Genomic DNA, 26,857 nt, shown 5'->3' on the forward strand with positions numbered 1-26,857 from the left:
TCCACTTGCATTTATATGAGAAAGCCTCCTCCGTCCCTGATATCAGAGAATCAACTTTCTTTGGAGGCTGTTCTTTATAAAGGTGTCCAATTCTTATATTATCAAAAGGGAGAAGGTTATGTGCATCACACACATAGGCCTCGCTGCCAAAGGACAAAAGCAAAGTCTGAAGCTAATGGCTGGGGGTGTGGGGTGAGGGGCTCAAGGAGGCGGCCCAGAGCCTCTCAGACTACACTGTACACGATATTTCAAGATAACCACAAAACTTAATTTTGCCCAATCCATTCCCAGCTGTCTTGTTGTACTCACTAGTTTTAAAAGGTGGGTTTTTTTTTTCCTTAATGGAAAAAATGAAACGGCAAGCCAAAAGCTTTTAACTTTCTTTCCTTCGATGAAAGCCTCTCATCTTGAAATGTTTTTCTTTCAGCAACAAAGGCAGCAGAGGAGAGACTCCTCTGCTTTTTCAACACGTTTTATCATGGTACACAGGCCTCCACAAAGCACCTAGTAAGAAAGCCAAGGATAAGATGTTGCATTTCTTTTAAAATAATTTAAAATATATTAAATTTTCCAAAGGCAGATTTTGTTTGAATGAGGTGTCTTCATTAGATAACTATACGCCACGAAGAACAGTACTTTGAAAGAGCTAGTTGTGTTTAGGGGCAGAGTTGAGACTGGCTGATGAGTCCAATGAGGTGAAGCAGTCAAGTCAGATCTTGTACAGAAGAAAATCAGCTGAAATGATGACGACACCAATTCTTCACACAATTAAGAGACATCTTCACAACCGTTGGAATTGAGTACTATGGTTTTTAGATACCATTGAGAAAAACACAGTTGTACCTTAACATCTGTTGAGAAAATACAAATAAATATGCTAACTGGTGAACAACTGACAGATAACTCAGTAGCCACTGATACAGTCATGCAGTTGAGGAATACGTCCCATGTAACATGACACACAAATCTGGCCTCCGGCACATGCACGCCATTGTTTCTTAAAAAAAAAAAAAAAAAAAGCCAAGTCTAGTGTCTGTATCAGGAGCATGGCCTCTGAGTCACCTGGACTTTAGTTAAGCTAAGTAATATCTCACCCTAGACAGCTCTGTGAAAACTGTCCCGTGGGTCAGAGGAAGGAAAGCCCTTGTCCACATCAAAGCGGCTCTGACCAGCAGGAGAGAACTTTCACCAACACCTCCTCTGCATCTGCATCAACGACGGACACTCCCATTCGAGGGAGTGGAAACTTCTTGGAATCAAAATGACCAGAGAGGGTCCAGCACTGCTGTCCATTAAGTGGACTGAAGGTTAAGGTCAGGCTCCGTCACTGCAGAAGTGGAATCCCTCTTCTACGACTGACCCTCACACCTCATGGGGAAGAGACCCCTGGCCCTGGCGAGGCCACTGGAATCTGGTTTTGCTACATTCTGTTCACAATCCCAAAGAGAGATTCTATTTCAATCCAAGACCAGATGTTTGGCCCACTGCTCCAGCTACTTGTCAGGAAGATTTATCCTGCTACAGAGGAAACAAGTAAGACTATGGAGACTGGCTTAAAAAGTTCTGTATGTGAGGAACTCTTTCATTTTCTTAGGGATTGGCAGCGCTAGCACTTGGTACGTTGTTAGGAAACTTCGCAGGGCTTTCCGGCATAAGTGCTTCAGTGATGACAGGACCCGAGGAGCCGTCCAGAACTGGACGTGGCCATCCCTTGTCCTGAAATGAGACGGAAACCAGTGCGTTACGGCAGACCTTGGAAATGTATGTTTTCATTGGGACAGATATCAACGTTTCTACTCTCACTTGCACTGGCAGGAGACTCTAGAGAGTGAAACGCAACCTGGACCTTGGAAATAGATATGAAGGCTGTGGTGCTGAGTAATTAAGGCTGCTGAGGGCAGCAGGAGAACTCAAGACACCTCTGGTTCCAAAGTGCTGTCTCTGTCAGTACAGCCCTTTATAGATCATACTATGGGTTCAAATGTAACAGGGAAGAGTGCCACCTGTTGAATTACAGATGTTCCCTGTAAGGTGGTCTCTGCCCTAAATGGTTTCCTATATAAATGCTGCATCATCTTGCTTTCTGCTTCCTTGCAGACTTGGCCTGTTAATAGCATGAATTGTAGATCTTTCACGTTGACATTTAGGCTAAATATTAAGAGTAAATGATAAACTCTATTAGAAGAGAATATCAGAATTTTATGTAATCTCAGATTTCCTTAAAGCCTTCCTCACAGGCAAGAAAATTCTAGATGCTTTCTTTCCTTAAAAAGCTACATGGAATACTCAGCAGAAATCACTACCCATCTGTTCGGCTAACAGATACATACCCCGTGGCAATAACTCCACCATGTGGAAAAAATGTGCAGCAGAGACCATTGGTCATAGGAGCAAACGCAATTGGAGTTTTCAGTTCCAGGGCCCAGATCCTGAGGAGCCTGGAGGAGAAAGGGACGTGTCAGCAGACCTGGGGCCAGACCCCAAGGGTGATGCTACAAGCCCTTTCCAACACTTGCTCTGAGGCCACAGAAAGAGGTTTCTCTTCGTTACCTGTCATCCGCTACCGTGGCGAGGTACAAGCCTTCGGGGGAGAAGCACACAGATCTCAGGGAGCTGATGTGGACATCGCTGTCATCCATGGGGGGGTTGAGCTGGGTGTGGCTGAGGAGGACACAGGACAGTAGGTGGGCCTGGAGTGATGGCTGCCCTCCGCCCTCCGCCTTTCATCCCCAGGCAGGAGGCCAAAGTGCCATGGCCACAAAAAGATTCCAGACATGTCTCGTACCCCATGTGGAAAACCTGGGGATTTGCAGACTGGAAAAGACGACTGGAAACAAGTGCATTTCATACAGCTCCGGTGTCTCGTGGAGGGGGCTGAAGGGTTACTAATACTCCCTGTGCTCATTTCCTTATGCAAAGTAGGCCAGCCCTCGCTTTAATGCCACAGTACAAACTGAAAGTCTGTTTTAGGCTAAGATACATGATAATTATAGGACTACCTATTATTTGCTTCAGGAAACAACAGAGACAAAGGGGAAAAGTAGACCAAGTTGGTGAGAACATGAAAATTCACTTTGGAAATAACAGTTTCAATAAGAGGATCATTCTGAACCTGTTACTACAGTTATTAGTAAGTGGAAAGAAAGAGTCACTGTGAGGTTTCATAATGCTGAATCCAAAGCAGTACAGAGAGCCTCCTATAGCCGGAGACCTGAAGGCACTCGGGGCTAATTTGAGAACTGACAATGAAACACTGCTGCACACCAGTGCCTCAGAATAAGCACGAACACACTGTGTCCTGGACCAAGACAGGTTTCCCATCGAACACCCCACCGGGAAGCGGAAGCGGGGAGGCAGTCCTTACTGGAGTGACCGCAGCCGCTCGCCAGTGTAGGGGTCCCACATGATCACATTGGTATCGTAAGAAGCCGTGACGAGCAAGGCAGAGTCGGGGGAGAAGTCGCAAGAGACCACGCTGCTCTGGTGGCCCTCCAGCTTCCGGATTAATGTGTAGGACCGCATGCTCCACAGGAAGACCTGTGGGAAGAACAGGTGCCTGGTCAGGACGGAAACAGTGCTCAAGACGTGAACAGTGAGGAGAAGGCACAGCCTTGCCTCTCCAGGCCGCACAGCCAGGGGAAGCTAAGTGCTCCAGCCCCTTTTCTATGTTTCTTCTAGAACATGTCATACTGGCCTAAATAAAGTGACAGGTCTGAATTCTTGAGGCACAGAACCAACAGACATGCTCAAGGAGCTTACTTTAGGGGAGAATCAACCAACCGACCTCAGGAAGACAGCAGCCAGCATGGCTCAGGGGAAGCTTCTGGGTCCTGCTTCTGAGCGCTCTTAGCAAATAGGGCAATGCATGCTGAAGACCTAAGCCAAGGGCTACCTTGTCCTTTCACTTGAAACCAAAAATAGGGGTCAGAGGTGAATTCCTGGTCAGCCAACAGAGCCATCTGACACCCGCCTCTGGTTTACAGGACCACAGAAATCTGCCCCACGGCTGTAGGTCTGACCTAGCTCCTTACTTGAAACCTTTCTGAGAATCATTAAAAGAAGTATTTTCTTTTTTTCCTTTAAGAAAACTCTCACTTTCACATAGTTCCAAGCCTCAAATCAATGATTAACCACCTGAGCTGTACCAAATAGTGAACTCTTAACTTTCCCAAGTCGGTCACAGCCAACAACAGCTCAATGCAGATGTAAAAAACAATCGGTTCCCAAACTGTTCCTGGGTTTCTAGTACTTTTGTTACAATAGACAGGATTTCAGGACAAAGTTCAACGAGTTACTGTACATTTTATGATTTGAATGGAAATCCTAATTAGGTGGATTCAAATTAGATGGTTCAAAGGAAATCTGGATACACATGTGGGTTGCAACTTTTAAAATCGTAGACTCCAACAGGGAAAGAAATTTAAAAAACATGGCTTTCCCATCTTGTGAAGGCAAACAGCCCTCCCATGACATGACGGGAGCGATCTGCTTCCAAACACCTCCTCTCCTTTGGTTTGTGTCAAAGTGCAAATCAGAAAAGGAGGGGCCTCAGCCCGGCAGCGTGCCTCCCGCTGGGGCTGATTTGCAGGCGGCTTTCAAGGACACTGGCTCACTTACCCTCTCACGCATGAGGCCGCTTCCCTGAACCGAAGCAACAGAGCAAAGGGCACCCCAAGTTTGAGACTCACCGACTTCTCCCCAGCTGCAGAACACAGCATGCTGCAGTCTGGCGAGATGGAGCAGCAGTAAACCCACTGCAGGTGGCCCGATAACACCTGAATCTGTTTACCTGTCAGAGAAATGGAGCACACGGTGACCCGACTCCCAAAACCACAGAGCAGGAAGCCTGAAGAACCGGCAGTGGTGCCTCCCCCCAGCCCCACCCGCTATATCCAGCGGTTCTCTAGCAGCTGAGCCCACGGGCCCCTTTTTTAATGCAGAGAAAGAAATATGACAGGATTTGTCATTTAAATACCTGAAATCTATTAACATGACGTTATAATGCCCAAGGGAAATCATTACCTACTGTTTCACCAAAATCCACAAGGTCAGTGGGACAAAGGCTGTCCACAGATCAGGTTTGATACATTCCTTTGATAACAGAGAACATTCTTTTTAGGTCCCCCAACCACCTCAGTTACTCTGAAGCATCCTTCCAAATTTGAAAGTGTTTACCTTCAATTCTCTGTCATTTATGCTCTGTAATGGTTTCCCCCTGGCCACAAGGATCCCACTCTCACCCTCCTCCCACCCTCGCCAGGATGTCCGGATGAGCAGTGGTGCAGCATAATTAGGGCCACATGCTCTGGAGGCAGGTAAACTCAGCCTTGAATCCTGGCTCCACTGTTTACTCAGCGCATAACCCTAGGTCACTCACGTCATCTCTTCAGATCTCCATCTGGGAAAAAGCTAAATGCCCATCAACAGAGGAATGGATGAATAAAGGGTAGTATTCCACCTGTTAAGTCAGATGAAATTAAGGAACTAGATTTTCCATGGAGTACTGTCTAATAAAAAAGAAAAATGCAGAAAAAATGTGAAGAATATGATTCCATTTTTGTGAAACAATGACCCCCAAATCCATAAATGTAAAAGTGAGTGTCTGGGACTTCCCTGGTGGCACAGTGGTTAAGTGTCCCCCCATGCAGGGGACACGGGTTCGAGCCCTGGTCCGGGAAGATCCCACACGCCACGGAGCAACTAAGTCCGTGCGCCACAACTACCGAGCCTGCGCTCTAGAGCCTGTGAGCCACATCTACTGAGCCCATGTGCCAGCGCGCCTAGAGCCCATGCTCCGCAACAAGAGACGCCACTGCGATAAGAAGGCTGCGCACAGCAACGAAGAGTAGCGAGTAGCCCCCGCTCACCGCAACCAGAGAAAGCCCGCGTGCAGCAATGAAGACCCAACACAGCCAGAAATAAACTAATAATTTAAAAAAAAGTGAGTGTCTGAATAGGATTATGCAAGTATAGAGAAAAATACGGAAGGCAATATGGAAGGGTCTTATTTAGCATGGGTGACAGGACTGCAGGGGGATTATGGAGGAATGCAAAGGAGGGGAGGATGAGAAAGTTTGGGGGGAGAAGCCCCCAAAAAGGGGGGAAGAATGTATATGGTCATACCTATGCATTTACGAATTCACGTGTATGTGTGGGTATACAGAAATAAATTTTATGAAAGTCAGTCATGGTTTCTTCAGCTCTCAAGTAAGAAGCGTACCTGCTCCCCCGGGGTAGGTGTGAGCGAATAAATCAAGGCAGGGTGGGAGGGCGGGGCCCCGTGCCCGGGGACACTACCTTAGTCCCCTCCTCTCCTTGAAGAGCCCTAGTAACTGGCCTAGTCCATTCTGCCCACTCTCAGCCCCTTCAGCGAGTCCTCCCTCCCTGCCTCAGATGGTGGCAAGGTGCCTGCGACACTCATTAAAAAAGGCGCTGCGGGGCTTCCCTGGTGGCGCAGTGGTTGGGAGTCCCGCCTGCCAATGCAGGGGACGCGGGTTCGTGCCGCGGTCCGGGAAGATCCCACGTGCCGCGGAGCGGCTGGGCCCGTGAGCCATGGCCGCTGAGCCTGCGCGTCCGCAGCCTGTGCTCCGCAACGGGAGAGGCCACAGCAGTGAGAGGCCCGCGTACCGCAAAAAAAAAAAAAAGGCACTGCGTCTGAGCACCCTCCCAGTCAGCAGGCCCACCTCAGACCACACAGCCACAAGCTCCACAGCAACGGGCAGACAGGACCCAGGGCGCGCCGTGTGACTCGATGCCTTCAGATGAGGACACCACAAGCACCTCCTTAGTTGCCTGACAAGTTATCAGGCTCGTTTCTGAGAGGGCAGGGACGGGGCCCCTCTCGTGGTGTGGAGAGCTGCACAGTCACCGCTGGGACTCTGCATCATCAGGGACGAGGGTGCTCTTCATGAACCGCCCACGTCCCCATTTCCTCCTTCCACCTCCCTCCACGCCTGCGAGGGAGAAATGGCCCGGCAACCAATTCCCCTTCCCTGTGTCACCCTCCCAGCTGAGGAGAAACACCAGAGATGTATGGAATTCTCCGTCGGGCTGCTCCGGGATACAGTCCTGCTTAGAGCAGAACTGCACTAGGGCTGACCGCCCCCCTCCCCACCCCAGCCTGAGAGGATTCTTGTAGACCTAGATTCCACGGTACAAAGAAACTTTACTTCTAACAGGAAGTACCCAACATGGATGACTTCTTCCAGATCAGTGGTTCTCAACCCGGGGAGGCTGTGGCCTTTATGCTGACACTGGGCTCTGTCTGGAGACATTTTTGGTTGTCACAACTAGAGAAGGTGCTACTGGCATCTCACGGGTTAAGAGGGCAAGGATGCTGCTCCACGCCAGAATGCACAGGAAGGTCCGTAACAAAGAATCATCCAGCCCAGTGTGGCAAGAGTGCCACAGCTGAGAAAACCTATTCTACACCATGTATTTTCGAGAGGGGTGAAAACTGGTTCTTGACGGCCAGAAAAACCTGACCTTTTTTATGTACAAAGCACAGATACACATCCAGTACCTGAAGAGATAGTCAATGTATTTTTGGCATGAAAATCTCCCAGGTGGTGAGGGGGGCTGGGGGGGGTGACTAGGAAAAACATGTCTAAAAAGTCTCCTCAGGAGGCAATAACAGAAAAAAAGGTTGAGAAACACTGTTCTGGATAAAATGACACTGGTCAAGTAGAGAGAGGGGCAAATACAGTATTTTGGGGTTGCCAAGTCATTCCGTCACCTCCATACCATGTTTATTCAGGTCCCAGATGCGAAGAGTCTTATCTCGGGATGCAGAAACCAAAATCAAACTGCCACTGGGTGTGAAGCTCAGATCTCTCACGACGTCTTGGTGGCCAGACAGATTCAAAAGCAGGAGCCCTAGCGTGAGAGAGAGGGGCACTCGATCAGGGGGAGAGGCAGCTCTGGTCTACAGGTCACAGCCACACCCCTCAGCCAACTGGCGGCCCCTCGGGTCCCTGATCGGAATGTGCACGAGAGCCCCCTGGGGCCTCATCCCAGCCAGAAATGACCTACCTGTCTGCACCTCCCAAATCTTGATCTGCCCATCGTTGAGCCCTGTAGCAAGGATCAGGCATGAGACGTCTGGCACCTGGGGATGGTGGCGTGCCCAGAGCTTCCTGCTGGGTGGAGAAGGCCACGGGCTGAAGGCCAAGCCCCAGACAATCTGCCCACAGTCCAGCGTCTTCTCCTTTGGGCTGCCTCGCCCTTTTGTATCATTTTTGCTGCTTCGGCTTTTGGCTTCGAACCCTTTAGGGATGCTGGGAAAAGCAGAGAGTTCTTAATGAGTCTGAAATTGCCACCAAGTCAATCGACTTTTCATTCTGGGGTACCTAAGCCTTTGAAATCCCAGAAACAAATAGGCCTTCAGTGAATTCTAGTACGACCTTTCTTCTTGTTTTTTTTTTAGAATTCGTGTAACAGAGACTTCACTGGCCGTGGCTCATCCCATCTGTGACAGTCCTGCAGTGGGGCGACCTGCCTTGTGGGATAACTAGATCACAGATGCTCCAGGGAGCCATTTGCTTCTTCAGAAAGTTCTCCCGGGTTTTGGCGCGTGGAAGGAAAGATGCACTCCATGTTTCTCATGAGAAAGAAAGCATGCTGTAGGTTTGGAACTAGGACAGAACTTAGAGCCTGAATAACCATGTGCCACTCTTCTGCCTCATACCCCCCTTATCTCTAGCTTAGAAAGTCCCCAAGGAGCAGGAAAATAAACCCAATTTTCGGGCCAACAGTTTGCTTGGTACACGCCGATTTCCACCTTCACTCGCTTTGCTCCAATCAATGAATGAGGCTCTTTCATTTACTTCTCTGATGGCACATCCAGTCCAGGAACCAACCAGCAGGGCAGTGAAGGGAAGAACTCACAGAGCTGTTCAGGGGCACGCTGACCTCAAAGATCTCGTGGCCCAAGCCTTTCCTTTTACCTTCAACTTATGCTGAAACACAGGCCCAGACAAGCTAAATAAGACTCCGTCCCTAAGAAACAGGGCCCTGCCCACCACTCTGCCTCGCAGACAATGTCTCAAAGGCATGAGCAATTAAACAGTCCTGGGGTTCGGCCCGCAAATGCAGAACCCTTATCTGCAGTACACTTTATCACTGTAAGTATTCAGTTCTGCTTTGCTACATGGCCACACTCCGTGGTTTATCGAACTGGGGGAAAGAGTGATGATAAAGCTGGGACTCATTTCCATGAAAAATCCTATAGCCAACATACATGCAGCTGAACCTCTTTCTGTATTACATCTATTCCCGAAAAGTTAAGTAAGTCATATTTTTGCCAATCGCATCATCGAAATATATTAAAGAATTTTAAGCAAGCTCACCTACAGAACTAGAAGGGAGAGACTGCGGCAAACGTGGGCTCCTTCGACTCTGAAAGTCTGTCATTCTAAAGCAGAGGCTGCGGGAGTGTGCCCGGATGGCAGTCTGTTCTGTACGTGAAGCCGTCTCCCACCTCCACCAGGCTCGTCTGCCCACCTCTCGCCTAGGGACGTGCTCACGCTCAAGCAGCAGAGCTGACTTGTCTTGACAGAGACATACGGCCCCCAAAGCCAGAAATATTTACTATCTGGGCCTTTATAGAAAAAGTGTGCCGACCCCTGGTCTAAACGGCCAAACGTGGTCTGAAAATGTGTCGTTCTGACAGAACATCTGAAATGTGACACTGAATGTCTTTTCAATGAAGCCCACCCAATCCACATCCAGCCCCAGCCAGGCCGACACATACACTTCGAAGACCTGCCCAGCCCTGACCCGGGGGCCTTAGTTGGCCATGCAGGGGAGAAGCACAGAAAAGGCAAGCTATGGGGAGAGCTCTGAAGGCCAGCTCAGAACCTCCAAAGTTACCTATTTTTTTAATAAAATCCTGATTTCTGTATTTGAATTAAGGGATACATCTGTAGCTACTTTATTCCAAAGGAATTAAGGCACATTGGCATAGTAATTCATTTTACTATCATAAATTTAACATGTTAGGGGTAGAGATAATTTTCCTGGGGTCACAAAATTGGGGGCAAAACGGGAACTAGTAGTCAAGTCTTGGGTGTCCTAGCCTAGTGTTCAGCACATGCCCTGGACTTCAGAGTCTGCAATGAATTCAAGGGATGAGCTACATGGGAGATGGCAGATGCGACTGTGGGAGGGGGCCGCTCGGGGCCGGGGACAGTCATTAGGAGAATTTAACTTCACCAAAACTGAATTTTCAGAAAATTTTATTAAAAGTAGTAGTACATTTATCTAGTTATTATCAATTATTTGCTCAATATCAAATGCGCTACATTATATGATTTTTTAAATGTATAACAACCCTAACAAGAATATAAAGGCCCCAGATTTCCCCTTTTAAAGGACTTTTAAAATAACAATTATTTTAAATTATAAAATTAATAGTGAAACATGGGGAAATTTTGGAAATGAGAAAATTATAAAAATTACGCAGATCCTAATACCACTCTAACCACAGTAAACACTGTATGATGAATTTTTAATTTATGTGTACATTCACATGTTATTCAAAAACAAATTTGGGATCATACTGCAGATACAGTTTCATAGCTTGCTTTTTTCAGTAAGCCTTGTACTGTAAGCATTTCCTCAAGTTATTATTCTTCAAAATGTGTGATTTTTCCCTAAAACAAGTAACTGCTCATTTAACATATTAAACAATATTTCCCTCATTATATTAAACAAAAGATACACATAAAGGGTTAATGCTCAAATTTACATTTTCCCTAATATTGGAAAGATATATTTATGTATAGTAATATATATATTTGAATACAAGAGTGATTTTCAAGGAAGTAACAGATTTCCCACTTTATGCTTTTTAAAAAATACTTTTTCAGACTATAAATCTATATCAGATTTAAGTCTGGATATGAAGTTGAGTCCCTTGTATTTAGACTGGGGGAACCAATAAATAATGATCTTGGCATTACCATTAAACTGAGTATAGAAGGAACTGAAAATTGTGATTAAAAAAAACAAAAACAAAAAACACACACAACAATCTTTGATGGCTACAGAAATATACAGCAATGCCAAAATTTCCTTAAGCGTTCTCTCATCACCAAATTTTAAGCTATTTCTGATTTTTAACTACCATATGATTAATTTCATGTTGAAAATCAGTGTATGTAAATGGATGACCTCCCATTTGCAGCAACATGGATGGACCTAGAGATTGTCATACTAGGTGAAGTAAGTCAGACAGTGAAAGACAAATATCATGTGATATCACTTATATGTGGACTATAAAAAAAATGGTACAAATGAACTTATCTACAAAACAGAAATAGAGTCACAGATGTAGAACACAATCTTATGGTTACCGGGGGGAAGTGGCGGGAGGAATAAATTGGGAGATTGGGATCGACATATACACACTACTATATATAAAATAGATAACTAATAAGGACCTACTGTATAGCACAGGGAACTCTACTCAATATTCTGTAATGACCTATGTGGGAAAAGAATCTAAAAGAGAGTGGATATATGTATATGTATAATTGATTCATTTTGCTGTACAGCAGAAAATAACAACATTGTAAATCAACTGTACTCCAATAAAAGTTTTTAAATAAATAAATAGGTGACCCCATTTCTGAGATTCCTAATCGCAGGAAGAGCAGTTTTAAGGTCCTCGAAATGGCCTTCCTTCCAGCAAGTGCACAAATTTATACTCCTCAACCCCAGCAGCGTGCAGAGTACCCATCTCAGCAAATTTTCATCAGCGTTACCTATTATCAAGGCAACAAGTTTCAGACTGAACTTATAAAAAACTTAAATCTAACGTGCTACTTGTAAGAAATGCTTAAAGCAAAACAAATGAGACCCTCATGGGCAGGGGCCATGTTTGATTTATTTCAGGATTCTCAGCCCCTGGCTCTGGGTCAGGCAAGGAAGACTACAACAACTGTTGGCTGAGTAAATAAATATAGACATAGAGTTGCCCTGTGACAAATGAAAAAAATACTGACGCTGGGCCATCTGACTGGGAGCTCACAGCATTCAGATACTGGGACTTGTCCAGCCCAGAGACAGAAAAGCTAGTTAATATCAGGAACTGAACTTGGTTGATAATAAAAAAGGCAACTAGCCAATTTTAAAATGGACCGAGGATCTGAATAGACATTTCTCCAAAGAAGACATGCTAAGGGCCAATAATCACATGAAAAGGTGGGCAAGATCAGTAGCCAACAAGGAAATGCAAATCAAAACCACAATGAGATGCCACTTTGCTCCCACTAGGATGGCTATACTATAATCAAAAAGACAGTCAAGGGCTTCCCTGGCGGCACAAGTGGTTGAGAGTCCGCCTGCTGATGCAGGGGACACGGGTTCGTGCCCCGGTCCGGGAAGATCCCACATGCCGTGGGGCGGCTAGGCCCGTGAGCCATGGCCGCTGAGCCTGCGCGTCCAGAGCCTGTGCTCCGCAGCGGGAGAGGCCCGCGCCCGCAAAAAAAAAAAAAAAAAAAAAAGACAGTCGATAACAAGTGTTGGTCAGGATGTGGAAAATTTGGAAATCTCCAACATTGCTGGTGGGATTGTAAAATGCTGGAACCACTTTGAAAAACAGTCTGACAGTTCCTCAACCAGTTAAACATATACAAAAACATATATCCACACAAAAACTTCACCTAAGTGTTCACAGAAGCATTATCTAATAGCCAAAAAGTGAAAACAACCTGAATGTCCACCAGTGGATAAACTTATAAACAAAATGTGGTGTCTCCATAAGATGGAGCATGATTTGGCAGTACAGGGAAATGAAGTCATGAAGCATGCTACAACACGGATAACCAAGAAAACAGTATCCTAAGTGAAAGAAGCCGGTCAACTGACTACATAGTGTATGATTCGATTTGTACGAAATGTCTAGAACAGGCAAATCTATAAAGACAGAAAGTAGATTAGAGGCTGCTCAGGGCTGGAGAGCAGAGGGGGATTAGAGGGTTTCTTTTTGGGGCGACAAAAATGTTGTAAGATTGATCGTGGCGATGGATGCACAACTCTGTGAATATTCTCAAGTCACTTAGCTGTATACTTTATTTATTTTTTTTGTGAAAGACAAGTTTATTTGCCTCCAAAGGACTCAGGTAGTTTAGAGAAATTTAAAATACAGCTAGTTGGTAAGGGGGAGTCAGCCCTCATCAGCAGCTGCCGAACAATCAGGCCTAACTACCCAGCTGGGCCTCTGGCTGCACACTTTAAATGGGCAAACTGTACGGCGTGTAAATTATATCTCAGTGAAGCTGTTAGAAAAAAGAAACTCAGGGCTAACATAATCTCGATGGAGTTAATTTTCACAGGTACAGAATGTGGGACCCTGGAAACCTCACTGATCCAATTGCCGAACTGTTTTGGCCACCTTCCCTCTCCTGCTCTCGGGCAGGGAGCCATCTGGGAGAGCGCTCAGTTCCCCAGGACTCCCTCACTCCCTTGGGTGCGAAAGAACTTACAACTGCTCTTCCAGCGGCCAGGGGATCAGCTTGACAATGCAGTGTCCTTGAGACCAGGCGAACCAGGAACCATCCGGAGAGAAGGCAACGCTCCACGTTTCACAGCTTGACTTCCAATCAAACTGATGGGGGCGCCCGGGCTTGAGTTCGGCCAGCAGCAGTGGCTCCTCTGGGGCAGGAGACAGCATGCTTCAAACAGGCACCCTCACCTCGAGGGTAAGGGCAGAACCAGGCCCCTGACCACCTTGCTGACTCAGAAACTGGAAAGCCACCAAGGTCTCCCCATGGCAAAAAGTGACAGTCTGGATTCTGGGAGGGAGTTGTCATTTAAATGACCTGGGGCACTAACAGTAGCCACAGGCCGAATTCCAGTGGGGTTACTCAGTGCTGGCACTCCTGACTTCTGGTTAACCGTGACTCAGAGTAACCTTTGTAAGAGTGAATCCAGTGAAGGGAGGCCTCGTTTTCCTATGAAAGCCAGAAGAGGAAGAAAGGAGACAGGCCAGGCAAGGATCAGACGGTGCTGATCAGGAAGCCTTCAGATGCACTGAAGGTCTCTCCAAAAGAACCTGCTACTGGGAAACAGGTGAAAGAAGGAATATCTGAAACTCACAGGCTCCCTCTCACTCCCCGTCATCCTCCCCATCATCCTCCCCATCATCAAGGCTAAAATGTTCAGCACTGGCCCTGCTTCCTGTCACTCAGACTTCTTGATCTGGCCTCCCACTTCCATCTCCTCTCTGTTCTGGCCTAAACCTTCATCCCATCTTGCTCCGATCTTTTACAAGACTCTCCTGATGCATTTTCTCCTGCCCCCAGGGACCCTGCTGAAGCTGAAACGCACATCACATCTTGACAGTTCTTTCAAATACATTCCAAAGCTCCCACCTGCCTACCAGATAAAGGCAGCTGAGACCCGGCCTCCCAGCCCACCCCACCGGCCCCAGCCTTCCCTTTCCGGTCGTCTCCCTGCACGCCACACGCCGGCCACACACACCTCCCTGTCGTGCCCCAAGTAGCTCATCTGAGTTCACACCTAGACTCATTTTCTGCTTATGAGAATCCCACTGAGATTAGCAACCCAGAAGCATACCCAGATCTCACACTATCAAAGCGGAAGGAAGTCCCACTCTCCTTATTTCTTTCTCTCCTGTAGTGACAAGTTTCCCTCTGCCCCAACGCCACCCCCAGCTGGGAATTTACGCAGCTGCCTTCAAACACCAAGCCGATTCAATCCTTGTTTCTTTTTTTTGGGGGGGGGGGGCGGAGGGGGGAGGCTAGCACAGCATCCTGTGAAGGGCGGGGGCTGGACTGGTGCTTCTTCATCGACCTGAAGGGCAGTCCCCAGTTCAAGTCTCCCCTACAGCGGAAGATTCTCAATGGCTGACAAAGCTTGTAAGTTCAAGGCCTTCAGAACTGATTTTTTGATCGCTACAATTGTGTTACATAGGAATATAAAAACTGGCTTCCATCCTGAATGAGGTCACTGTCTGATGTGTATGTTCCACTTTAGCAGTTTTGAGACTTTGACCTTTTTATAGCTGTTACCAGATAGATACTAATTTAAACAGCCCCTATTTCGTATATTTTAGGACACATCTTTATAAGTCTTCTCAGTTTGACCTTGTTAAAATCAGGATGTGTCAAGCGATGACTTTTCATAGTTAAATAGGCAGTATTTTTTTCAGTGACACATATTGGCAATACAATCCATGATATCCTGGATTCAATGAAACAGACGGTAAACATGCATATATGTAAATAATATTTATACGTATATATATATATTTTTCTGACATGCATTATAGGAAAATACATGGGTATATCTTGTTTCATGAAATAAATGTATTGCTGAAAATTCTGTCTTTAAATAGAATTTTAATAAATCATATTAAGCCTTTATGGCTTTGTTATTTAAAGAAAATTTAAGGAAGTTTCCTTTGTAAAGAGAATATTAATTCCCTGAGGTTCTATGCTTAAATCTAGGTTTTAATATATCAGATCTGTCTAAATTGGCATTTGTATACGCCCAGGTAATTCCTCCTAGAAATCTGTGTTTGCACAGGCGATCCTTTCACTTACACAATTACTTGTGTATCTGAGCACAGTCCTCTGGATGTGAATATCTGCATGGTAAGAACTTACTTTATACTGTAAATCCAAAACAAGACTCAGTGTTACGCAGCAACCCCGTGGCGTTTATTCCCATTATTTCTAGATATCTTCTTAAGGTAAAAGAGCCCTATTCTGTTAATGCCTCCTCATGGGGTCCAGTGGTTCTCAGCCAGGGGCACTTTTGCCCCCCAGGGACATGTGGCAATGTCTGGACACATTTTGGTTGTCGTAACCAGAGGGGGTGCTACTGGCATCTAATGGGTGGAGGCCAGGGATGCTGCTCAACATCCTACAGGGCAGCCCCTACAACGAAGAATTATTTTGCTCAAAATGTCAGTGGTGCTGAGGTTGAGAAGCCAGATGGAGTCAAATATTAAATGACACTGACTGATCTGGAGGTACATTTTCATCACCTGACTTCATTCCACCCTGGTAATATTCACATTTGGTTCGCTTCCTCCACAATACGCACGTTATCCATCCTTTCGACACCATGGAGGCTCCACACAATATGAAAAGGGGTCACCCCTGACTTCTCTCTTTTCTTTACCTCCCAAACCAAATCCATTAACTAGTTCTACTGCATCTGCTTCCAAAAGACTTGCCAAACCTAACTTTCCTCCATCTCACGGCTGCTATTCTAACCTATGCAACATCGTCTCATCAACATTGGCTCATATATGCAACATCATCTCTCACTAAGCAGACTCCTAGCTCCCTCTGCTAGGAGACTGCTCTCCTGGCTCCCCCTCTGGCCCCCACCACCCATTCTCCTCACCTTTCAGAGTGATCAGTTTCGATCACTCTTAGAATAAAATCCTCACCCTGCTCTAGAAGTCCTGCACACTGGCCTTCTCTCACCCCTCGACTATGCGCAATTAGTTCCGACCTCAGGGCCTTTGCACCAGCTATTCTCTGGAATAGCTGACTATTCCAGACTGGAATGCCTGCATGCCTGGCACCTTCTCTTCATCCAGGTCTCGGCTCAAATGACAACTCCTTAGAGAGCCCTGCTCTGATCCCAAGTCAATGTCCTTCATAACTCCTCACTTTATTTTCTTTACATCACAATCACCATTATGATTATTATCCGTCTCCCTCCAGTTAGGACATCAATGCCACCGACAGAGCAGGGACCTTGTATGTTTATCCCCAGTGCCTAGCAGAGTTCCTGGCAGAGAGCAGGCACTCAGTAAATATTTGTGGAATAAATATACATGGTATCTCTCTATAATATAAATGAAATGAAGCCCCTTAGACTATTATGATGCCTTTGCCAAACATTTTACATGAAATGCTTCTTAAACATAAGCCATACCCAGATTTCACACTCTATTTCTGTGATTTGGGGATTTAATCTCTTCCTATTTCAGGCTCAAGAATCCAAGAACTAAAATAAGAAAAAAAACGAAGGAACTACGGAGATTCTGAAGAGGAGGCTGGGCCCAAACTAAACTTGGCTGCTGGAAAAGAAAGCCATAATTAGTGCAGAACTTTAAAAAAAAAAAAAAAAAAACCAGAGGCAAGATGATCCAGCTTCATCTGGGATTGTACCTGCCCTGGCCCTTCTTGCTGAAAAGGCCTATGGATCTGAGTTTTCTAATTAAACACTGGGATGTGTTTGGATAATCAGGCAGAGTGGAAAGACATTTACCATGGGCCTCTTCTGTGAAAGGAGATTTGCCTGAACACAGAGAGAGAGAAGCTATGAATGACTCTAGCCGGCAGGAAGCTTGTTGATTTGTCCTGCCTTGAGATCTCTACATGAGATGTTCCATCCGTTCAGAAAACTCTGCCTGGCTGGCCCCAGATCCTCGCCCAGCTGCTCTGCCTACCCTTCAGGCCTCAGTGCTGGTGTCACCTTCTCAGAGACCTTCCTGGCCTCACTATCCAAAGTGGCCCAATCACTTTCTTTTCACTCCACTGAATTTTCTTTATAACTATCACTCGCACAACTTCTCTTGATTGCTTGCTTCTTTTTATGTAACTGTTGTTTCTCTCTTCCCCACCCTCATTCCGAACTGTTCACTGCTATTGGGCTGTGCTGTCCAATACAGTAACTGCTAGCCACACGTGGCTACTGACCTTCTGAAACGTGGCAAGTCCCAATTACGATGGGCCATTAGGTACATGGTACATACTTTACTTCAAAGACAGTACAAAAGCAAAAATCTAAAAATTTTCAATAATTATTCATGATTACGTTATAATGATAATATTTTAGATATGCGAGACTGACAGATATAATTTTAAAATTACTTTCACCTGTTTCACTTTTTTTTTTTTTTTAACGCAACTACCAGAACATTTCAAATTGCATATGTGGCTCGCGTTATATTTCTATTGGCCGGTGCCGGCCTAGAGAGTGCCTGGCCCATAGTACACACTCAATAAATATTTGAATGAATAAATACATTCTAACCACTACTCTGAAGATATCTACTGCTGTCCATTACAATTAGTCCCATTACAATGGTCTTTATTCAGTTTCAAAAGAATAAAACTCTGGCCTTTTTTTTTTTTTTTACCGGTAGCTTGGCAGCTCTCAACAGCTCAGCCCACACCCCAAAACACAGTCGTCAATCATTAGGAAAAACCCAGAACTGGAAACAGATTCCTGCTAAAAAGGGAGGCTAGCTCCAGATCGCTTCCAGATATAAACTAAAAGGAGTCAATGGAATAGACAGCGGAAGCTATAAAAAGATTCACATAAGATTTCAGACAAACAGTAGGGGCCATTTAAGAACAGTTCTATGGGTAACAAACTCGCCGAAGAGAAAGCCCTTATCTAGATGGGAAGGCAGAGAGAGCTACCTCTACACCTGGTACTGAATGCCTTACTTCAGCAAACAAAGAAATGTCATTTCCCAAATTAAAAAGTTACACCACCCCAGGGAAAACCCTGATTTCAACCCACCCACCCACAATCGCTGCTCCCTCAAAGAAGCCAGGGAAACACAAAAACATCCACGATCAGAATCCTCCTGACCAGAATGAAGCCTGAACTTCACTGGAAGAATACAAAGAGGTTCTGGAACAAATTCTGAGCCTAGGCCTTGACCCCTTCTGAGAAATTTCCCCTCAGGAAACCGCCTTTAAGCATGGGAGTATATTCAAGAGTTGGGACTCCCAGAATAAATCACAAGCCCACCCCAAACTTCTATTAGTGGGGTTTAGGGGCAAAGTGGTTGGAAAGAAGAAGCCTGAAGGACGCGTCTTGAGGTTTGGCCTTTGCATAACAAGCACACCATTCCCACTGAGGCTGCATGGTCATTTGGGCTGACCCTCCAAGTGCTTCCAATACTCTCCGACTTCCACACCGTTTTCTGATGACAGCTGTTAACAAGGAGAGAGGCAAGTACCTCACTCATCGGTGTATCCTAAACTTGTCCCCTCATCCATGTCACCAGGGATCGGCAGCTCGGCTCTACAAATCAGTCTCTATTGGGAGAGGCTTGGAATATGTTTTTTCAATAGGGATTCCAGACCCCATTTTCACGCACAGACAAGTTTGGGAAGCTCCCAACCACCCGCTGAGGCAGATACTATTATTAACCCATTGTGCAACTACAAAACAGACTTGGGTTAAGCGGTTCGTCCACGATCACACAGCCTGTAAGGAGCAGAGCGGACTCCCACCCAGACCTCGAGTGCAGCACCTGGGCACCCACCCTCTCGGGTATCACCCCCCCCCCCGCCCGAGGGCCTGGTGCCCGTCGTGTCCCACCCGGGCGGAGGCGACGGGCCCCGGGCGCCCCTGACTGTCCCGGGGATGGGGATCCCCGCCGCGCAGAGGCCCGTCCTCGCCGGGTCCAGTCGGCGGCGGGAGACGGGGTGGCGGCCGCTGACAGCGAAAGCGAAACAAAGCTGGTCGCCCGGGGCGCACCCCGCCGCCGGCCGACGCGGACGGCCCAGGTCCGGCGCCCCCGCCGTCCCCATCCCCCGCCCCCCCCATCCCCCGCCCCGGCCGAGGCCGCGCCCCACCCCCCCGGGAACGGGCTCGGCCCCGCCGGCGGGGAACGCGCGCCACGGCCCCACTCACCTCCGGCCTCCATGGAGGACGCGCGCGGCCCCGCGGCAGGCGGCGGGCGCCTCAGCCCCCCGGGCCGCCGGCCCTCATGCCGCCCCCGCGCCGCCCGCCCCCGCCCCGGCCCCGGCCCCGGCCCCGCCGCCGCCGCCGCGCCCGCCGCCGCCGCCCGGAGAGGCCATCAGCTGCTTCCCGTCACATGGCGGCGGGCGCGGGCGGGGACGCGCGGGGGGCGGGGCCGGGGCGGGCTGGAGAGAACCCGGGAGCCGGGCTGCGGGACGGCGGGGGGCGGGCAGGTGGACGCCGGGCGGGAAAGGGTCGGCCCTGGGGGTGCGGGTGGGGGTGGGGGGGGGAACGGGGCCGAAGGGAAAGCGGGGGCGGGGCAGGTGGACGCGGGCAGGAGAAAAACCTGGGGTTTGGGGGAGCGGGGCCCGGGGAAAGTGGGGGGGGCAGGTGAAAACCCGGGGGTGGGAAGCGGAGCTCAGAGGAGAACGGGGGGTTATGAGGACAGACTATAACCTGGGGCGGGGGGTGCTGAGGGAAAAACCGGGGTGGGAGGCAGGCAGGTGAACGCGGGGAGGGGTCGGGGAGCGGGGCCGAGGGGAAACGGGGGCCGGAGGGGGAAATGGGGGTGGGAGAACCAGGGGACAGATGGAGCGCCTCTGGTAGACCTGGGAGGAGCGGGGCTTAGGGGGAAAGGCGGGAATGGGGGGGATGGGAGGAACGGAGTGGGGGGGCCAGGCGATGATCGGGGATGGAGGGAGGAGGTGTGGGTTTAAAACGGGGTGAGGTGAAGCTGAGGGGAAAACGAGGAAGGGGGTACGGAAAGGCACCGGGGAGCTGAGGAGAAAACGGGGGGAGATGGGACAGGGGGAAAATCGGGGGTGGGGGCGGACCAGGGCGGAAGGGGGACCTGAAGACGCCGGCGGTCAGGAGAATGGGGGAGACGAAAAGCGAAGACTGAGGAGAGAACTGGGGGGATGGGGTCCCGGAACCCCGGCGGGAGAGAAGAAATGAGGCAGAGGAGTAAAATTGGCAACCTGAGGCGGCGGGGAGCTCACAGGTTAAATGGGAGACGCGGTAGAGGAATGAAGGGGCTGAGTAGGAGTAAAAGTGTAGGATGAGAGAAAGGCGTCAGCCGCCGTGCTTAAAAAATGGGAACCAGAAAAAAAAAGCCCACCGGAAAATGGAGGGTGAAAACATGAAGGTGCAGCGATTAAAAGGGGCGGAGAGCAAGGGGCAGCCAGCCAGAGAAAAAGAGGGGTCAAAAGTGGTGGGAGGGTCCAGAAATGGACAAGCTGGGTGAACGTGGGTGCGACCCAGGAAGCCTGAGGGACAGCACGGAACAGAAGTGAAAACAGGCGAAGGTAAAATGAGGGGCTGGGAAAACAGAGACTTGGATTAAACACACACGGGACATGAAAATGGAGGGACTGGGTTAAAAAGAACATGGGGGACTTCCCTGGTGGCACAGTGGTTAAGAATATGCCTGCCAGTGCAGGGAACATGGGTTTGAGCCCTGGTCCGGGAAGATCCCACATGCCGCGGAGCAGCTAAGCCTGTGCGCCACAACTACTGAGCCCGCGTGCTGCAACTACCGAAGCCCACGCACCTAGAGCCCATGCTCTGCAACAAGAGAAGCCACTGCAATGAGAAGCCGGTGCGCAGCAACGAAGACCAAACGCAGCCTAAATAAATAAATTTATTTTAAATAAACAAACGTGAAACTGAGGTGAAGGTAGGAATCATGGGTTTGGTTAAAAAGGAAGGAAGTTGAAAATGGGACAGCTTTGATTAGAGCTTAGGAAGCTTGGAATGAAGTAAAGAAACGGGAGAGATGAATGACCCAAGAGAAAGGCCTAGAACAGGAACAGGGAGTGGAGTTGGGCCACCTCAAGTGGGAGGTGAGGTGACACATTCTGGTGACTACAATTAGCTGAACCCTGTGAGAAACTCCAAAACCACCAACTGCTACAAGGACCCGACAGCTGATATAAATTGTCTTTTCAGACAGCCCATCAGTCTACTGCTCCATGACAACTCCTACCCTAGCCCTTTAATATTAGAAAGCATGCAATCTGACCAAAGAATTACCTGGTGGTCCAGGGGTTAGGACCTCGCGCTTTCACTGCCAAGGGCACGGGTTCAATCCCTGGTCAGGGAACTAATATCCTGCAAGCCGCAGGGCATGGCAAACAGAACAAAAAACAATCTGACCAGGGACTTCCCTGGCGGCGCAGTGGTTAAGAATCTGCCTGCCAGTGCAGGGGACATGGGTTTGAGCCCTGGTCCAGAAAGATCCCACATGCCGTGGAGCAACTAAGCCCATGAACCACAACTACTGAAGCCCGCACACCTAGAGCCCGTGCTCTGCAACAAAAAGAAGCCACGGCAGTGAGAAGCCCGCGCACTGCAACAAAGAGTAGCCGCTGCTCACCACAACTAGAGGAAGCCCACGCACAGCAACGAAGACCCAACGCCACCAAAAATAAATAAATAAATAAAACAATCTGACCAAAAAGAGGCGTGTGTTTGAGGGTATGTAGCAAGAAAACAATGGAGAACAAATTTCTTGAGGAGTTTAGGAGAGATGAGAGGGTGGGTAGGATCTACAAGTCGTGGAAAAGAATAACACGGCAAGGAAGACAATATTGTTACCAATATTGGGAAAGCTAATTAAAAAAACAAAAATTGGGGGCAGCAAATCCACTTCCCCAAATCTTTCAGTTTATTAATCAGGTCTAAATGAAGATGACTAAAGCATTTATTTAAAAATAACTTTATTCCATTATCTTAAAAAAATCCATATTATAACCTCAGAATGAATTTCTCCCAACCTCGCCTCCACACCAATTATTAAAATGTAAATAATGCAGAGAGATCTGTTTCGTTCTTTTTGCAGCAGTTCCTGGCCAGGACCATGGTGAGAAATGCCGGTTGGCACATGTTGCATCATAATAAACTTTACCCAGCAAGGATGATTTTCCAGGTCTCAGTGCCTGGGTTAGGGAAATTTTCCATCATGGGCTTTCCTGCTGCAGTAATAGGGTTGGTGTGTGCTTGTGAGAATGGGAGCTGCTATCAAAGCCACAGGATTATGACAGCCCCTTTCCCAATGTCCACCAGGTTTTGAGGTAAAGGAATGTCAGTTGCGATGGCCTGGAAGTATTTATCTTCCTGGTTCTGGTAAGTATATCTCTTCATCTCCAGTTCACAATACATTCAGATAAGATTTTATTTTCAAGCACAATGTAACAAGTTGGACTTTGCCACAGAAAGTCTGTAACCTGCTGTCAACGTACTGGTGGAGTTGGGGATGGGTCATCTTAAAGAAAAGAAAAAAAGCCCTAATTCTTTAAAATCCTTAAAGCTTGAAGACCCCCCCCCAGTACCTCAGCTCTTAACTGACCCAGCAATGTTATCTGTGCACACAGGGCTCAGATATAAGTGACAACAATCACAGCTCAGCTGGACAAGGGTTAATAATGTTTGGCACCAAGACCCTGAAGCTCCCATTTACTAGTGGAAAAATCCTGCCTCGAAGATTTCCCTATCATTAGGTGTGCACGCAGGAGAAGAGGAAGTCGCAGGAAGCATCTCAGTGATCTTGCAAATCATTCTCTGCATTCCCAGCTAGGGATTTTTTTTTTTTTCCCTAATAGTTTCTTTGCTTTTTCCCTTTTTAAGTATGGTCGCCTCTGCAGGGTGGACTGTCGGATCCAGAGACCAGCTCAGTGTGCAGTGAGTTTAAACACAACCTGTCAATTATCCGTTCTGAAATGACACTAACTTAGACTGGTTAGAGTGGTTAAGAATGTGAGGTTCCGGGCTTCCCTGGTGGCGCAGTGGTTGAGAGTCTGCCTGCTGATGCAGGGGACACGGGTTCGTGCCCCGGTCCGGGAAGATCCCACATGCCGCGGAGCGGCTGGGCCTGTGAGCCATGGCCGCTGAGCCTGCGCGTCCAGAGCCTGTGCTCCGCAGCGGGAGAGGCCACAACAGTGAGAGGCCCCCGTAATGCAAAAAAAAAAAAAGAATGTGAGGTTCCACGCAGCGAAAGACCCAGCCCAACAAGAGAACTGCAGGTCACAGCTATCCCTGACGGGTAGACATTGGAGCCAGCCTCTGACCTCCCCAGTGTTCTGAGCTGGGGACAGGGTTCACTTCTAGTGACTCCCTCAGTTTAGTTCCTTCATCCAAGAAAGTGGACCTGCTCCAACCACACCTGCAAGGTAACCCTGCAGGCAACACACTTCTCATCTTAGGAGTCCCAAGTCCTGTTATTGGAGAGGGAAGTTCTCCTTTAAGTCGTGCCCATCAGAGCAGGATATGCAACATTGAAGAGTGCAAATTCAAGTCAGATTTTCAAGTTTAGCACACGTATTTTACACCCTTAGAAGGTCCCTGACATTTAAGAGATTAGGATGAAATTAGAAAGAAAAAAAAATCTCTAAACTGTACAGGGAACAGCAGCAGCTTAAACTCATCATATGTTATTTTCATTCAAAACTTAGCATTATTGAGCAGCGTATCTTCCTTAAGAAGTAGGAAGGAAACAAGCTTTCCCATTCCCATTTCCAAGATCAAGAAACCGAGGCTAGACGAACTGATCTACTCTGTTACAAAACATTTCTCCTTGCCTTTTTCAAAGCCACAGGAGAAAGGAAGGATGGGAAAGTCTGAAAGCTAATAGTGCATCACCTAAGAGGCTTTTCTAAACACGAAGCTCTGGAAAATGCGAGATTCTAATGAAAGGCACTTCCTCTTATCAGCCCCTACCTCTTTTGAAAAGAATTCTATCTCCAGGGAGGCAAAAATCCCCAGGAGAGCTCTGATGATGCCCTGGTCTGGAATATTCTACAGAGAATGGAAGGCCCAGGCAGCAGTTTGTAACTGAACAGTTGACATTTTTCTTCTTCCGCTAAGGAAGGCAAAGGAGAAGATAACTAACATCTACGGAGCACCTCCGAGGCACGCTCACACCCTGAAGTACCTTGGTTCCCACCATAGCCCTGTAAGATAGGTGTGATTTCACCCATTTCACAGATGAAGAAATTGAGGCTCAGGACCTGCCCAAGCCCATGAAACAGGTAAGGAGCAGAGTCCAGATTCAAGACCAGGTGTTTCCGACTCAAAACCCGAACCAAAGTGCCTCCCTCGGATTAGGATCAGTAGCTGACCCCCCTCACCTTTTCCAGAGAGCTGACGTGTGCCTGGTTCCTCAGCTCACCTGGGCAGTGAAAAAGGAAGTGTCCTTATCACCCCACAGTATTCCCTTGTGTGCTGGGGCGAGCTGGTTACAGACTTTAACAGTGACAAAGGGCGCCGAGGCCAAGTGCCTCCCCCATCTCATCATCAGTCAACCTGGAGAAAGCCAGGGGCACAGCGACAGGGGCACGTCAGATACCAAATGCAGCTTTCCCCCCAACACTGCCCGTTCCAAAGCTTTTCAGCATTGTTGAGAAAACTTACAGTATATCAAACCAATTTAGAAAAAAGAAGAAAAAGGGAAGGAAAGATGTGTGTGTGTTTTCCTTTTTTTTGCTGAGAGCCACAAACCGTTTTCAGCCCTCAGGCAGGGACGCAAGTCAAGTGAAGCACAATATAAAACTCATCTTCGATGTAGCTTTCCAAGGTTTTGAGACAGGATAACAAAGGACAGTTGTCTTCCTCAAACTGGCCTGTCTTCTTCTTGAATGATGTCACTCTGCTGCTCACTGCTGTCATCTGTACAGGAGGGAAAAGTAGACCCAACTCTGAGTAATCTCAATAGGGGCGACTCTGTTTCTGTATCAGTTTTCTTTTCTTTTTTTCTTTTTTTCTTTTTTCTTTTGGCCACTCCATGTGGCACGTGGGATCTTAGTTCCCTGACCAGGGATTGAACCCATGCCCCCCTGCAGTGGTAGCACAGAGCCCTAACCACTGGACTGCCAGGGAATTCCTCCCCCCTGCAATCAGTTTTCAATTACCTCTATTTCTAGACCTTTACTGATGACTTGGTGGAGGAGCAGGTGGGGCAGGGTGTGTATCCCCGCTTTTACCTGTTCTTTCCACTCAAAATCCTCTGACATGCTTGACACTGCCCACCCTTCACACTCTTGGTTTCTGCCATGCCCCTCGCCTGGACCACCCCTCCTTTCTGCTTATGCAAACTTAGCTGTCCTGAAAGACGTGCCTCATAGTCCGCATCTTCCATGAAACATCTCCCAACCAGTGCACCCCTCAGGGCTCTCATCTTTCTCCTGAGGTTCTGTGATTTGTAAACGTACCATTCATCAGGCAAGGAATCAGATTCCTTCTTGCCAAAGCTCCTCTACTGCTCTCGCAGAGGGTTGGTTAAATCTTCCTTCTGTTTTCATTTCCCCCTCGTGTTTTAGTCTGTTCGCCCTAAGTGGTCTCGTAAAGCCCTTTACCATCCGTCTTTCTTTTCTAGTGCCTGACAGTACCAATCTGTGCCTTTCCCAGAGCAGGCCCTTGATAAATATTTGTCCATTTAATTAGCATGTAGGTAGTTGATAGGAGATTCTCAGATTCTAGATTAAACTTTAACTGTCTTTCCCAACCTTTAAAAGACAGACCCTTGGAGATTTCTTCCGGGGAAGCCCCCCACAACCTCGCAGAGAGCTTCTAAGGACAAAGAGCTTACCCTGCAGAGCCTGGAGTCCATTGGCCATCCGGTCCACATTCCCATTCACCAGTGCGGTCACTCTGTGGATGTGGCCGTACTTGGTTACTTCTTTTGGAGACTCCTCCCTCTCACTTGCTTCCTCCTCTTCCTCTTCTGCAGCATCTTCCTCTTCCTCCACCTCTTCCTCTTCTGAATCCACCAAAACCATGACATCACCCATGTCTTGCCTCCTAATTTCCAGAAGGGGAGAAATAATCAAGAAGATACCCTGTTTTCTCCAACTTCAGCCCTCGCTGAACAGGAAACACTTGGTTCTTTGCAGCCCCTTTGGTAACATGGAAAATTCTTCACGTATTCAACTTGGTTGAGTCGTGAGATGACAGTGCGACTGTAACCTCGCAGAGAGATGCTGCCGAAGGTTTGTCTAGATAATTGTATCTTGTGCTGGGTGAGTTTTAGCGCTCCACCTCTCCCCACCCTGCTGCTTCTCAGGCAGATGACCTCATTGTCCCAAGCACCCACCATTTCAGCTCCCCTCACAGCACGTACACAGACGCTCTGTTCCTTTCCTGAAATGCCCTTATTTCTCCTGCACTTACTGAA

The 26,857-nt window shown here is 47.9% G+C and overlaps 2 protein-coding genes and 1 long non-coding RNA gene across 6 annotated transcripts in view; all 3 read right to left on the reverse strand.

Moving 5' to 3' along the window:
- The window catches only part of LOC125961290 (uncharacterized), a 109,789-nt gene that overhangs the window by 33,148 nt on the left and 49,784 nt on the right, over positions 1 to 26,857 (reverse strand). The gene's annotated exons all lie outside the window — the stretch shown is intronic.
- WSB2 (WD repeat and SOCS box containing 2) lies at positions 791 to 19,742 on the reverse strand. Of its 2 annotated transcripts, XM_004281480.4 has the most exons (9): positions 19,645 to 19,742; positions 13,488 to 13,656; positions 8,032 to 8,276; positions 7,744 to 7,875; positions 4,689 to 4,789; positions 3,365 to 3,537; positions 2,551 to 2,661; positions 2,331 to 2,438; positions 791 to 1,716 (listed from the first exon to the last, which is right to left on the reverse strand). In XM_004281480.4, exons 1-9 carry the CDS (start codon positions 19,655 to 19,657, stop codon positions 1,554 to 1,556), a joined length of 1,215 nt encoding a protein of 404 aa, XP_004281528.1. In that variant the 5' UTR covers positions 19,658 to 19,742; the 3' UTR covers positions 791 to 1,553. The 2 variants fall into 2 exon arrangements, with proteins under 2 accessions (XP_004281528.1, XP_004281527.1); XM_004281479.4 differs by lacking the exon at positions 19,645 to 19,742 and having other exon boundaries at positions 13,488 to 14,309.
- Positions 22,393 to 26,857, reverse strand: part of VSIG10 (V-set and immunoglobulin domain containing 10) — a 37,138-nt gene continuing 32,673 nt past the window's right edge. For all 3 annotated transcript variants that reach the window (XM_049698212.1, XM_033408575.2, XM_004281481.3), the window contains 2 exons: positions 26,273 to 26,484; positions 22,393 to 25,353 (listed from right to left, as the gene is read on the reverse strand). In XM_049698212.1, coding sequence (XP_049554169.1) covers positions 25,298 to 25,353; positions 26,273 to 26,484 — 268 coding nt within the window. In that variant the 3' untranslated portion in view covers positions 22,393 to 25,297. The remainder of the gene's footprint in view (positions 25,354 to 26,272; positions 26,485 to 26,857) is intronic.

The sequence above is a fragment of the Orcinus orca genome, chromosome 15 (assembly GCF_937001465.1).
Source record: "Orcinus orca chromosome 15, mOrcOrc1.1, whole genome shotgun sequence".
Taxonomy (NCBI): domain Eukaryota; kingdom Metazoa; phylum Chordata; class Mammalia; order Artiodactyla; family Delphinidae; genus Orcinus; species Orcinus orca.